At 37.6% G+C, this 13,833-nt stretch overlaps 1 protein-coding gene across 2 annotated transcripts in view; it reads left to right on the top strand.

Moving 5' to 3' along the window:
• CAND1 (cullin associated and neddylation dissociated 1) overlaps positions 1-7,645 on the top strand; it is a 31,402-nt gene extending 23,757 nt beyond the window's left edge. For both annotated transcript variants that reach the window (XM_081330953.1, XM_081330954.1), the window contains 5 exons: positions 1,714-1,809; positions 3,892-4,061; positions 5,319-5,483; positions 6,378-6,485; positions 7,101-7,645. In XM_081330953.1, the coding sequence (XP_081187079.1) occupies positions 1,714-1,809; positions 3,892-4,061; positions 5,319-5,483; positions 6,378-6,485; positions 7,101-7,325 (764 nt within the window). In that variant the 3' untranslated portion in view covers positions 7,326-7,645. The remainder of the gene's footprint in view (positions 1-1,713; positions 1,810-3,891; positions 4,062-5,318; positions 5,484-6,377; positions 6,486-7,100) is intronic.
• The last annotated feature ends 6,188 nt before the right edge of the window (positions 7,646-13,833 follow it).

Raw genomic sequence — 13,833 nt, forward strand, 5'->3', positions numbered from 1 at the left:
CTCTTAGTTTTCCTCTCTGTTTTTAAAGCTCAATTATTTTTCTAAAAGGATCATAATTTATTTATTTATTTATTTTATTACATTTATATACCGCCCTTTCCCGGAGGACTCAGGGCGGTTTACAGGGTAATTAAAAACCAAAAATACAAAAGTTAAAAACCAAGTTTAAAAAAGATTAAATTTATCCCTGTATAAATAAAACCCCAATTTAAATAAATTAATCCTCAGCCTGGGCCAGAGAGCTCGAAGAGCCAGGTCTTCAGGCCCCGGCGGAATGAACGGAGGTCGGGGGCAGTCCTCAGCTCCATTGGCAGCTGGTTCCAAAGGGCAGGCGCCCCCACTGAGAAGGCCCTATCCCTGGGTGTTACCCGCCGGCAATCTCTTACCGGTGGCACCCTGAGAAGACCCTCCCTGTGGGAGCGCACTGGACGAAGGGAACTTGATGCCGGCAGCAGGTGTTCCCTCAGATATCCCGGACCCAAGCCATGTAGGGCTTTATAGGTCATCACCAGCACCTTGAATTTCACCCGGAGGGCAACCGGAAGCCAATGCAGCTCGCGGAGTAGAGGTGTTACGTGGGAGTATCGGGAGACCCCCATCACAACTCGCGCGGCCGCATTCTGCACCAGTTGAAGCCTCCGAGTGGTCCTCAAGGGCAGCCCCATGTAGAGAGCGTTGCAGTAGTCCAAACGGGAGGTCACGAGCGCATGAGTGACTGTGGGCATCTCGGTCCAGATAGGGTCGCAACTGGCGCACCAGGCGAACCTGGGCAAAAGCCCCCCTGGTCACGGCTCCTATATGGTCTTCAAAATTGAAGGAATAATCCTATTTAAAAACTTCGTAGCTTCTACATACAAAATATTATATTGTAGATTTAATTTATTTTGGCTGTAATCAGTAAAACTACACTTGGATAAAAAAAATATTTGGTAGCAGCACATCTGATAATTTCTATTTTTTCCTGGACAGTCATCTTGGGCAGACGTATAAAATCTGTACCCATGTTGAGATCTAATCGAATGTACTAATACCAGTTCAGCTGGCACAATGGGATTTCTTCTCTGCCCTTTCTCCTTCTCATGAAAATCATTTCAGAGCATTTTGATTTTTTTATACGTTGAACAGGGGAAGAATAATTGCCCCTATCCTGTTCTGTCAGCAAAACTGCTTCCACTAATGGCAATACACAGTTGGCTTCTATTCAGAAGCACTGGTACATTTTGGTTTGTTCTCACTATTCGTTCATGGCTGAAGTCAGCATATGTAATTATTCCTTATTGAGATAATTTCAGGTAAATAGTGACTGACAACATTGTCTACTAAAGATTTGGGGAAATTTGGGATGTGGCTTTGCTAATCTAATAAGTCTTGTTTATTGGCTTTATACCTCGCTTTTTAAATAGGTCCCTAGGATGCTTACTAGAAATTAAAATAAAAAATAGCAAATTAAAACAAAGATACAACACCACAGTTTTAAAAAGAAAAACAGTGAGAAATCAAACCAAGCACTATGAAATAAAGAGTAACTGTTTTTGAAAATGAAGAAAGTTTTAAACTATAATATTATATAGGGGTCATAATAATACATATGCCAAGTATATGAACTAATTTCTATAGTATTATTACTAATATGTTTGTAATTTCTATAACTCCACAGTACAGTACAGAGAAAATAAAAATGTTCTATTATCTGTACAAATTATTTACTATTAGGATCATCATATGCTCGGAGTTCGGTAGTCACTGCTATGAAGTTCACTATCTCTGATCACCCACAGCCCATAGACCCACTTTTAAAGAATTGTATAGGTGAGTGAAATCACAGTCATTTTAACCAGAGTATTGAACATATAAAGGGTTTGATCCAGTAATGTAATTTCAGAATAGTTTAGGGTTGGGGAAGACTTTGATTAAAGCCCTATTATATCAACAGGTATGCTTGTCTTTTGGGAATACTGGAGTTTTAAGTAGGACAGTGGTAGATACTAGGTCAGTGGTGGCGAACCTATGGCACGGGTGCCAGAGGTGGCACTCAGAGCCCTCTCTGTGGGCACCCGCACCATGCCCCGGAGGTGGCAGCTGTCCCTCTTCAACCAGCCGCCTGCTAATTTGCCGAGGTCCCACATGGCTGAATGCATCCCGGCATGGCTGGTTTCCCTCCCGCCCCATCCCGTCCCTCCTGGCCTTGCATGCTCTCCTTTTCCCAGGCACGACCCACTGCATCACCTCCTCAGCTGTTGGCCGACCATTCATCTCAGAGGCGGCTTCTTTGAACTGCTGGCGATGGGCTGCGGAGCCCCAGAGTGAGCCTGTTGAGGGGGCAGCAGGCTGTGGCTACTGATGGATACCGTTGGCCCCCATGCACTTGCTGGCCTCTGTGTGCGGGTGCCGATGGTGTCAGGCAGCAGCCGCACTTGCCTTGCCCCATGGCAATGGCACCCCCACCCTGCCTCGCCTCACCCCACAGGATGAGTCTCCTGCCTACTGTCCCACCTGCCAGAGACCTCCTGGAGCTCCCCCAACCCTGCCCACCCCCAGATGTCCCTCCCCACAAGCAACATTGAGGTGACCACACCCACCTTGGCCACACCCACCCAATCTTCCATGACTGCCACAGCCACACTCACCCAGTGGGCCACGCCCACCTGGTACCCAGTGATAAATAAGTGGGTTTTGGGTTGCAGTTTGGGCACTCAGTCTCTAAAAGGTTCGCCACCACTGTACTAGGTGATGCAGATGCCTATTTTCATGCCTTGAAGCAACAAGAAATGCTGCCATCAGAAGCAGCTGTTAGCTCTTGAATTAAAACTAACTCTATATGTAATTTCCATTAATTACTAGAGGTGTATCATTCTTCAGACTCAAAGGTGTTTGGAGTGCATATGGTCTCAAGTTACTTAGAGTTGCCAATAAGTGTTTCCTAAGTGACTACACTCCAAAACACCTTTTTTCTCTTTGAATCCAAAATTTGTTTGTTTGTTTGTTTGTTTATAAGATTTATGTGGTTGCCCACTCAGTCTCAGTGACTCGGCAGCTTACAAGCAATACAATATAACACCAATCTATTTTATTATTTTATTGTTATTTTTACTTATTTGAATTTATTAAATTTATTTACATTTATATCTGTCCAGATCCAGTGGTCCCTATGTATTACACCTATATGGATAGTAGTACCATAGCAGAGTGAAACCTCAGAGATTAAAATATCCAGAAAGAAAAATGTCTGGCAGAGTTTCAAGGAGCCACTTTTATTTTTGTTTTCTAAGTATAACTACCACAGTTCATGAATTCTTCTGAAGTGTTGAATACAGTTTGGGGAAATCTCAATTTTAGGGAAAGAAAGAGATATTCTTGCAAGAAAATTGGCAAAATACAATTACTGATATTTTCATCCTGCTATTTACAGAATTAAGTTCTTAAGTCATGAAGCAAAGCATGCAGAATCTGATCTAAAATGAATAAATGTGGCGTTTGTTTAAAAAAAGAACTATTTTAGCTGTGAGTATATATATATATATAAACTGGTTTCAAGCAAACAAAAACTATATATATATATATATAGGTTTGCTTGAAATCAGCTTATATATTTATGACTGGATTATACATAGTAATTGTAAAAAAGATTTTGAGATTAAATTATACACATAATTGAGAATGGGGTATTTAAATTATCACTGTATTTTTTATCTGAACCAAGACTCAGTATTTATCCCTTAGTAAACAATCCAAATGACCTTGACCATGAAGGGGATAAGAGGGGGAAGACAGGTGCCTAAGGCTTGCTGCAGTTTTGCTCTAAATTTGGTTTAGCATGTTACACATTTTGTGTTTGTATTTTTCATGAAAAGTTGAACAAGACCATATGCTGATTGTCTTTAATTATTACAGGTGATTTTCTAAAAACATTGGAAGATCCAGATCTTAATGTGAGACGAGTAGCTCTGGTAACATTTAATTCAGCAGCACACAATAAACCATCACTAATAAGAGACCTTTTAGACACTGTGCTTCCACATCTTTATAATGAAACAAAAGTGAGAAAGGAACTAATAAGAGAGGTATGTAAATTCTACTGACTGAAGAATAAGGAAGTAGTGGTGTCCAAACAATAAAAATGTTTTCTATTTAAAGTTTCAGATCCTTATTTAGGTTTGGCCTCTAATTTGAAGACAACTGTTTTGTTGCAATGGTAATTACAGATATGTCATCCAGTAGTGCCACACTAGATGGCATATATGAAGCGCAACATACTTTAAATAAACTTTGTGAAGTTTCAATTATTATTTCTTCATGTCACATAAATACACATGTCCATCATGTTAAAATCCCTACTGCCTGAAAGAAGTTGCTGACTCTTTGACAAATAAGGGAATGATTACCAAGACCTCCTATTAAATTCTATAGTAATGCCACTTTAGGAATTAGTGAAATTCAGGGAATTTTATTCAGTGGTGTCATTTGATTTGTGCAAGTTTCATTTGAATATTTCAATACTGAGTTCAGTGCTAAGTGGACCCTGCCATAGCGCAGTAATACTAGGAAGAAGAAATTCAATACTGAATATAATTTCCCATTGCTTGGTCTACTTTTTCACTTAGATAATTTCTAGATTCTTTGTTCTTATTTACTGTTCTTTGACTGTCGCTTACTTCTCACGGTGCGCCTGTGGGTAAGATTGCAGCTGTGTTTACGTTGCTTAGGGTATTCTTTAGAGCATGGGTGTTCAGCCTTTTGGTTTGCCTGGGCTACATTGAGCGAAGAGGAATTGTCTTGGGCTGCATATAAAATATATAGTTAATGTATATAAATACCACTCACAATTACATAATGTTAAAATTTATGACCTTGTGGGGCCGCATTACAAGTTGTCCAGGGCCACAAGCAAGCTGCAAGCTGAACACACCTTCCTTAGAGTATCGTTTAAATGTTTTAAATAATTTAAAACACATTTGCACTGTTTGAGAGCCAGCTAAGAACTTGATCTAATTCTTGATGAATGGCTATTGTAAACATCTATTTAGTTTTAAACTAGAAACTGAAACACAGTGCCATGAAGATAGAATTAGTATTGGAATTTTGTAATGGAGTTAACTTAGAGAGCAGGGATCTTCAAACTTGGCCCTTTTATGACTAGAGGAATTCTGGGAGTTGAAATCCACAAGTCATAAAAGGGCCAAGTTTGAACACCCCTGTTCTAGAGCCTTAGTTTCCTAATGGCTTTTCTTTATGGTCATCATTTTTCAACACATTCAAATATTAATGAGAACTGATAATTAAATTTAATGAATGCTCTTATTTTCTGATTTGGTTTGCAGGTTGAAATGGGGCCATTTAAACATACAGTTGATGATGGTCTTGATATTAGAAAGGCAGCTTTTGAGTGTATGTATACTCTGCTAGATAGTTGCCTGGATAGACTAGACATCTTTGAATTCCTAAACCACGTTGAGGATGGTTTGAAAGATCACTATGATATTAAGGTTAGTTTGTTTTGTGTGTGTGTGTGTAATATAGTAACATAATTTTCAGTGCAAATTCAACATGTATTAGGAATAAAATGTTTCATATAAAAAGATTGGGCATTTAAATACCTATTTCTAACACCAAATGCCAATTTCTATGATTTGTTATTGCCTCAGGGGAGCTCCTCTGTCAGTAGTAGCTGAAGATGGGTTAAAACAACTGCACATCTTGAGCAAGACTGCTTCAGTCTGCATCATCCTTAATTAGAGAAAATGTGCAAAAGCCTAGACCCATATTAATGGAAGAGGGCTTGAACTATTTTCAGAACTCCTGACAGAGACCTGTCTTTCCACCTTTACGTAGGACAAAGTGCAAGCAAAGCAGCACTGATCCTGCTGGTAGTTCTTTGTGTACGAATGGCATCAGCACTGACACGTACCTTTTAGCAATGGAGGCATGAAGGCATTGGGTCTTGTTCAAAATATGGCAGTTGGTGGTATAAAATAATTGACTTGAAGAAAAAATACATCCTGGTGGAACCAGTGTTAAGTGTCTGGATAGGATGGCAAATGAAATATAGTATTCATTATTTTATTTTCTGATAGTTGCTTAGTTTAAACTAACAAATTGTGTTAAAATAGAAATGATACCTACATGTTCACAGAAATATCAAAGTTATAGCAGGAATTAAATACACAATAGTACACACATATTACATTACATTATATCATTATACATGATATTACATTATGTAGCATTACATATGTTTAAAAGCATGCTCAGTGGGCACAGAACACTAATGGGGGGTGGACAAAATAGAAAGGAATGGTTGATCTTCTGAATAGTAGTACATACAGTACAACATTTCATTGCTGTGTCCAGTTTATTCAAGTTATCTTTCTCCTAACCAGATGTTAACATTTTTAATGCTGGTGAGACTATCTACTTTGTGTCCAAGTGCAGTACTGCAAAGGCTGGATAGACTGGTTGAACCCTTACGTGCTACATGCACAACCAAGGTACAGTATGAATTTATTTACCTTAGTATACAATTTGTAAAACAGAATTGCATTAATTCAGAACCAATCACCAGCCCCTCATATTAAGCCTAACACACCTCACTTTTTCTAAAATTGTGATTTATAAAAGTAATCTATATGATTTTTCCAAGAAGGATACACTTTAAAAGCATTATTCCTGTCAGGCTGTTTCCCACCTATCCCAAGTTTCTGTTCTTACATGAGAATAAAATAGTCTTATTGCTTCTGTTTGTTGTCCAGAAGTTGCTTTCCCCCCCCCCCCACCCCCACAACAGGTTCTGTTATCAGAATTGTTCTTAAATCTTTATTAAAGTACATAGGATCAGGACACTTTTTATTCCTACCATGAGTTTTTTTTAATTGTAAGATAACATTTTGTAACAGCCTCAGTAGTGAATAAAAGGTAGAAACAAAATCTTCAGTCATAAATAATGATTTTCAGATAATAAAGTTGCAAGACATTCTGAAGAACTTTTATTCTGATAGTACTGTATACTACTTACAGTGTGGTACATTTACATTGTTTGCATATCTTTTTAATTTAATTTTGTTGTTGCATTATTACCTAAATATCATTTTGTTTAAATAAAACAGGTAAAAGCAAACTCTGTGAAGCAAGAGTTTGAAAAGCAAGATGAACTGAAGCGATCAGCTATGAGGGCAGTAGCAGCATTATTAACTATTCCAGAAGCTGAAAAGAGTCCACTAATGAGTGAATTTCAGTCACAGATAAGCTCTAATCCTGAGCTTGCAGCCATCTTCGAAAGCATCCAGAAAGATTCATCATCCACTAATTTGGAATCAATGGACACTAGTTAGATATTCAAACAGGGACCATTAATTTTAACCATACAATGCACTGAATTTACAAATTTAAAAAAACACCAGAAAAATATCTAATCTTCACAATGTTCCATTTTACCTTTATGGAGACAGTTTGGCTTTTTTCCATTGTTTTTTTTTTAGCATTTATTCCAGAATCTGTATTTCCATAACTCCAAAGTTGTAAGCCACATATGTTTTAGTGGATTTGGATACCCATTAAATAGAAATAAAAGTTAAAACGCATGATGTATGGAAATAGATTCCAACATCCATTTGCCCTGTAATGTTTAGGATTAAAAGTTTAAAAACTTGTGGCCATGATATTTCTTTTCATTTTTTTCTTGAAACTAAACCAAACAACTTTTGTGTTTTATCTAACTTTGCCTGGCAGATTGGCTGGAAAAAAAACTGAAGAGTTACCATCATACATCTTAGATACAATTTTAAAATGGAAATGCAAGCAAATGTCCTTTTTAAACTTGTGGGAATAAACAGTTTTTGTTCACACTAATTTTGTATGAGGAAATTTACAAATGCATGTGAAGTACCATGTGCAATTTATTCATAACTAAATTCAGATTAATATATTAATGCAGGCAGTGCTCTCCTTCATAACTAATGCAGTTAATCTATTTCATTGCAATTATTTACATATATATCCTGCCAAGTCAATTTTTCATCAGTATAAAAAATCAAAAGTATAAGCAGCTATATACAAAACAATGAACAACAAATTGTACTTTAAGCAAAGAAAGATGCGGGTAGCGTAGTTCCCACAGGACAGTTTATACAAATGGGATGAGAGACTGCTGATTTGTGCAAAGGATATTCTAAACATATTTTTAGTTTTCATTTATTCCGGTGATCTTTAGTATTATTATTTGAAAATCCACAAACAAGGTATTTAAAAATGGTTTTCAAAAGTCTACCAAATTTTCAAGAGGCATTGAACATTCTTAACCAGACCTGCATAGCATGTGGTTCACCAAGCCCCTTGTATGGCCCACCAGTATTTTTAAAAAATTATTAAATTCACTGCCACTGCCCCAAAATATGCACTGTCAAGTGCCTCCAGGCCTCATCAGTTCTCACATTGCTGCTGCACTATTAGCTTGCTGATTGGGGTGCCAGGGATTCTTTTGCGGCCTGCAGTGGTTTTTATTTTACCGTTATGGCCTGCTCTTAACAACTGAGGTAGTCATAAGTGGAATGAAAAAATAGTTGGTGCCCATCCCACCACCTTATTTTTGGTGCAAATCTTGTGATATTCTGGCAATAGCAAGGACTGCTACCTAGAGCCAAAATTACAGATTTCTTCTATAGCTTAAAAGTCTGCCAAATACGGTGATTGTCAAAGAAAACGCCAAGTTTTTCAATTGCATTTATATCAGAGCAGCTGAAAAATGGAAGGACAGAATGTCAGTTTAAAAGAGAAGACAAATGACCTGACTGTACAGTAGCAGGGAAAAGATTCAGACTGTGAGAATTAAGTTTCCACCTTCTTTTCCTGCATTACAAAGAGCTGTTTTAGAAGATGAGAAGGGAGAAAAGTAACGGTATCTTTCTTTTTCTCCCCCTCCTCCTTGCTCTGTAGCTACGCTGACATCCTTCTAGAAGTATATTCCCAGCACTAGGAAAATCTGAGGGGAATATTTATTTTACTCTTTTTTCTTCCATTCCCTATCCTCCAAGAAGTATGAACAAGGCTAGTCTTCTGAACTGATTAGCAGGCAGAATAACAGCTCTTACGACATGCATGTATACTAGAGATTTGCTCTTATTTTGTCTTCACTTAAGAACAGACAATGCTAGATTTTACCTCAAAAGTTTTCACCATTCCTCTGAATGATTTGTCTGCAATTAAACAAGGAAAGCATGCTGGGATTCACTCCAACTTTTTTTTTTACCAGTAATAGTTGTAGGAGGGTATATTTCTGTGTAATGAAGTAACATTTTGTATTTGTGTGTTTCTGTTCTCCCCTTCTGTTGGGTCTTTATTTGTGTATAAGCATACACTGGGAAGCAGAGTTCCATTCTGGTCATATTAGGTGGAAGGAACCAGAGTAGAACAATTGGCAATATTAAAGCCTACCTCTCCATTAGATACTCCCTGGAGTGTTCCTCCCCATTTTCAATTCAGTTCTCATTTTTGCTAATTTTTCTCTCACAGCAAACTTGTTCAATTTTTGGAGATCCTGCTAACAATCTTGACCTTTATGTAATGTTTTTCCAATATTGCATTGAATTGGAAAACAAAAATCAATATTGCTATAACAAACCATAGTCTACCAATAGACCAAATATATGTTTTAGACTGACTAAAAAGAAATCTTTCATGGTTCACTCTGGACCTGTCACTCTTAAAGCTTTTTTATGCTGACACATGCACTACTTCAGTAATTCTGAATGAACCAAGAATGCTGATTCCCCTGCCCCAATGGAACTGAATGGTAGAATGCAGACATAATCTGTTTTGCTGTTTGCCCAGGTGAAAATGGAATTTAGTATGCACTTCAAAGCATTTTGGAAGCATTAAAAATTACTAATATCTGTTTTTGTCTTAAAAAATGACCTGACCTAAAATCATACACAGATTTAACTATTTCAGCATGCTCTGTGTAATAGAAAGTTTGATTTTAGAAATACTGCTTTAGAATGCAGTAGTAAATTACACATCAAATGTTCTGTAGTTTTATTAACTATAATTGGAGAGTTTTGTTTAAATATTTAAATTTTAGCTTTTTGCTAAAATTGGCTACATTTGTATTGTGTGAACAAAAAAGTGGGCTGCATTCTTTTGCAGTTTTGCAAAATGATTCCTCTGGAACCCCCAATGCTATGTAATTTAGAATAAAAATACATGGTAGCATGCTGTTAACTAGAGATTCCAGCTTAAAATGTTTTATTGACATGCTCATAGTCCCAGAACGAACTTCTTGTATCCTTCAATATACATTAATTTTCATATTCATAGTATTCAGTCTTTCATAATCATCTGTCTTTTATTGCTCATCATTTGGGTTTTCAGCAGCACAATGTCTGCATAGAAAAGATGCATGGGTATTTCACATCTCTGGCTATCTTACATCACCATACACATTCCTTATATATGTATCCATAAATACATTCAACAATGAAGAATACGTTATATCTTACTTTATTTCCTGCACAAATGAACCATTTGCTAGGCATTCCATGCTTCACTTGTATCATTCATGCATTCATAATTGTAAACTCATTAAGCAAAATGCTCCAGAATTCAAGCCTTTTATCAAGCCTCACACACTTTATCGTACACTTTAAATCAACAAATGTCTAATAAACTTGCTTTCTCACATTCTTACCTTGCATCCTAAGCATATTGATGTACTGCATGTATCTCTTTGGTAAGCAGGCAACAGCATTACAAATATAAATTACTCTCCAGATTACAGATTATTGCTTGTGCGCATAGCTAAGATAAAACTGGATTTTGACTACTACTTGCATCTTGGCCTAAATATCCTAAAACTGACTGGTACAGCCCTTATTGTCAGATGGAAAAAATGCATAAGGCATGATCCATACTCATACAGTATTATAAAGTCTACTCTAGATTCTTAAAAGGCATTTGTTTAATATTTCTATCTTAATACTTAAATTACAGCTTTTATTTGTTTTCTGCCTCAAAATACCAGGAAAACATGCCACTGATTTTCAGCAATAATGGAGATAGTAGGTATCACATGAGATAATAGTGCCTTAGGTTATCTTAATATTTTACAATTGTAGTGATTAAAACATTCCTGTTCCTTCAGTATTTTTCTTCAAAATCAGAAAACATGCAAAGGCAATGTTTCCTACTACTTGGGAAGCAAGAATGATAACAGCCATGTCTGTAGTTGGGGCTACTTAGGAATAGCCAGCAGGATTCTGCTCTTTGCTCTGCTCATGAACTCTCAGCTATATGATTTAAATTAGTTTGTGGAACTCTGACCTAAATTCTGGACTAAAAGGCCACTTTTGTTTCTCTGGTTGTCATGCCTGATTTCCCAATCCTGCATGCTGTAGGCTGCCTGCTTTCTAATCCTGTTGTCTCTCATGATTATGCCTGGGCAGAACTCTATGGACTTTTGACTCTGGATTTCTGAATTCTCAGCTTTGGAGCTGCACAGATTCCCACAGGAATAGCTCTTGATTACCAGGCCAAGGTCTCATCTTCTCTGTGGATACAACTGCTCAGCCAGAAATTCTATCTGCCATTTTAGTTGTTTGAAGTAGACTTTCAGCATTAAACCAATTGTAACTTGCCTTGATGTGATTGCTTTGTCTAGAACAGGACAATCAGCTCTGCTACCTGTTTATTGGATCCCTACTCTTCCTAGCTGCTGAAAGCCTCTAGGGCAGGGGTCCCCAACCCCCAATTCATGGACCAGTGCTGGACCTCGGCATGCCAGCAACTGGAAAGCCCCATCCACAGGATGCAGGAAGCACACAAAACCACGCCCCCTCTGGTCCACAGAAAAACCTCTCTCCACATAACCTCTTCTGTCCCAGCCTACGTGAGTCCTTGTTATGCTCACAAGGAGAAACACCTCTTCCAAGAAACAGGCAGGAACCACAAGAAAAAAACAACCCCTTTTATTCTCACAGACCTGAATCAATGTCCAAGGCAAAAAAAACACCGTCCACAGAAACTCGATCCTCAACACGAACAGTTGCCTTTGGCAATCAGCACCTTCCACACCTTCCCTTTTATAATTCAGCCAAGGCATGGCTTCCTAATGCCTTCTCCTTTGCCTTTGGAGTCGCCCCATTGCATTCCTCTGTCATCATCATTTTTAACTGCTTGATCCATTTGGGTGGATGCTTCCTAAGTTCTTTGAATGACTGTTTGGGCCACTGGGGGCTCCTGCCTCTCTTGTCTGATTGTTTGCTAGGCAGCTTCTCTTCCCCTTATTCCCCAAAGTCATCCACACACACACACACACACACAAATTAAGGGAAGAGAAAGCAGACTGGGACAGTTAGAAGTTCCTATTAGTAGAATTATGTGGGGCATCTCATCATACAAGACATAAATATGTGTCTCCATTAAACAAACTTTCACATATAAAATCAATATTAAATATTACTCATATAGTCCAAATTAATGTATAGCATTTATAAGATGGCTTCTCATTATGAACATTCTGGAGTGATTTACAATAATGGTAAAATCCATCCAAAATAATACAAGATTAAATATAATTAATCAATAAAAATAGAAATATTACTAAGGAAGCCAGCAAAAAACAGACAAGTTTTCAAAAGGTACCCAAAGGTTACTTGGTGTGCTACAGAAGGGAAGTTATTCCAAAACACTGATGTCATAGACAACAGGGCTTGTCCCAAAGTTGAAAGATACTGGTAGTTCATGGAAGTGGAAACATAGGTTATGGTCATCAACCTGGTCTTGATACCAATTTTTCAACTGCTCTGGCCAAAAGCCATATTCAACATCTTGTCCTAGATCGCTGTTTCTTCAAACTTGGCAATTTTAAGATTTGGTAACTTCAAGTGCTGGCTAAGGAATTCTTGGAAATGAAGATCACACATTTTAAAGTTGCCCAGTTTGGAAAAAAACTGCCCTAGGTGAACAATGTTTATATTTAGGTAGGCACATAGTAATCCTTTTGCATTTTCACTCCCAAATTCCCAGTAAAGGAAAAACCAAAAGTAAATATGATATTTTAGCCTTTATAGTACAACCTGAGGCCCCCAAATCACAAATGCATGTTAGAAATTTGTGTACATCCTTCGAAGACTTCTAAAACTGGTACCTAGTCACCATACCCAATTTACAGGAGAGGGGAGTATTAACTCTGTTTAGTTTTCTTAATGTGTTGTATTGGATTTAAATGTCAGGTTGGAAAACAGTCCTATATTTCTTGGTAGTGTGTTAGGAAATTGTAGGCCCTTTACCTTCAATACTATTGGACAACAGAACACTAAGATTCGCCTGGAGAAGAGTTCCTCTAACCATTCCATTCTGTTGTTTTTGTTTTTGTTGAGGGCATTTGGGGTGTTAATTATTGTATGAATTACCAAGCAGGTTATTTCAGTAGAATAAAGCATCATCTGTTTGTTTAAATTTATAAACTGCCTAATTATAACTATAGACCAACATACCAAAAAAACCACTGCAAAAGACATACTAGAAACAAAAATTAAAATAAGCAAGAAAATGTTAAGAGAACACCTATCCAACCTTGACAGATATAAATCACTGGGTTCTGACAGATGTTATCTCAGAACCACTGCACCACATCTTTCATAAATCCTGGAGCACTGGGGAAGTACCTGAGGATTGAAAAAGGGCTAATCTGGTTCCCATCTTCAAGAAAGGGGGAAAATGGATCCAGGAAACTACAGACCAATCAGTTTAACATCAATACCTGGGAAGATCCTAGAAAAGATAATAAAAGAGATCTGCGAACATCTAGAAGCAAACAAAGTCATAACCAGTAGCCAGCACGGGTTT

The sequence above is a fragment of the Vipera berus genome (assembly GCF_964194415.1).
Source record: "Vipera berus genome assembly, chromosome: 6".
NCBI classification, from domain to species: Eukaryota; Metazoa; Chordata; class Lepidosauria; order Squamata; family Viperidae; genus Vipera; species Vipera berus.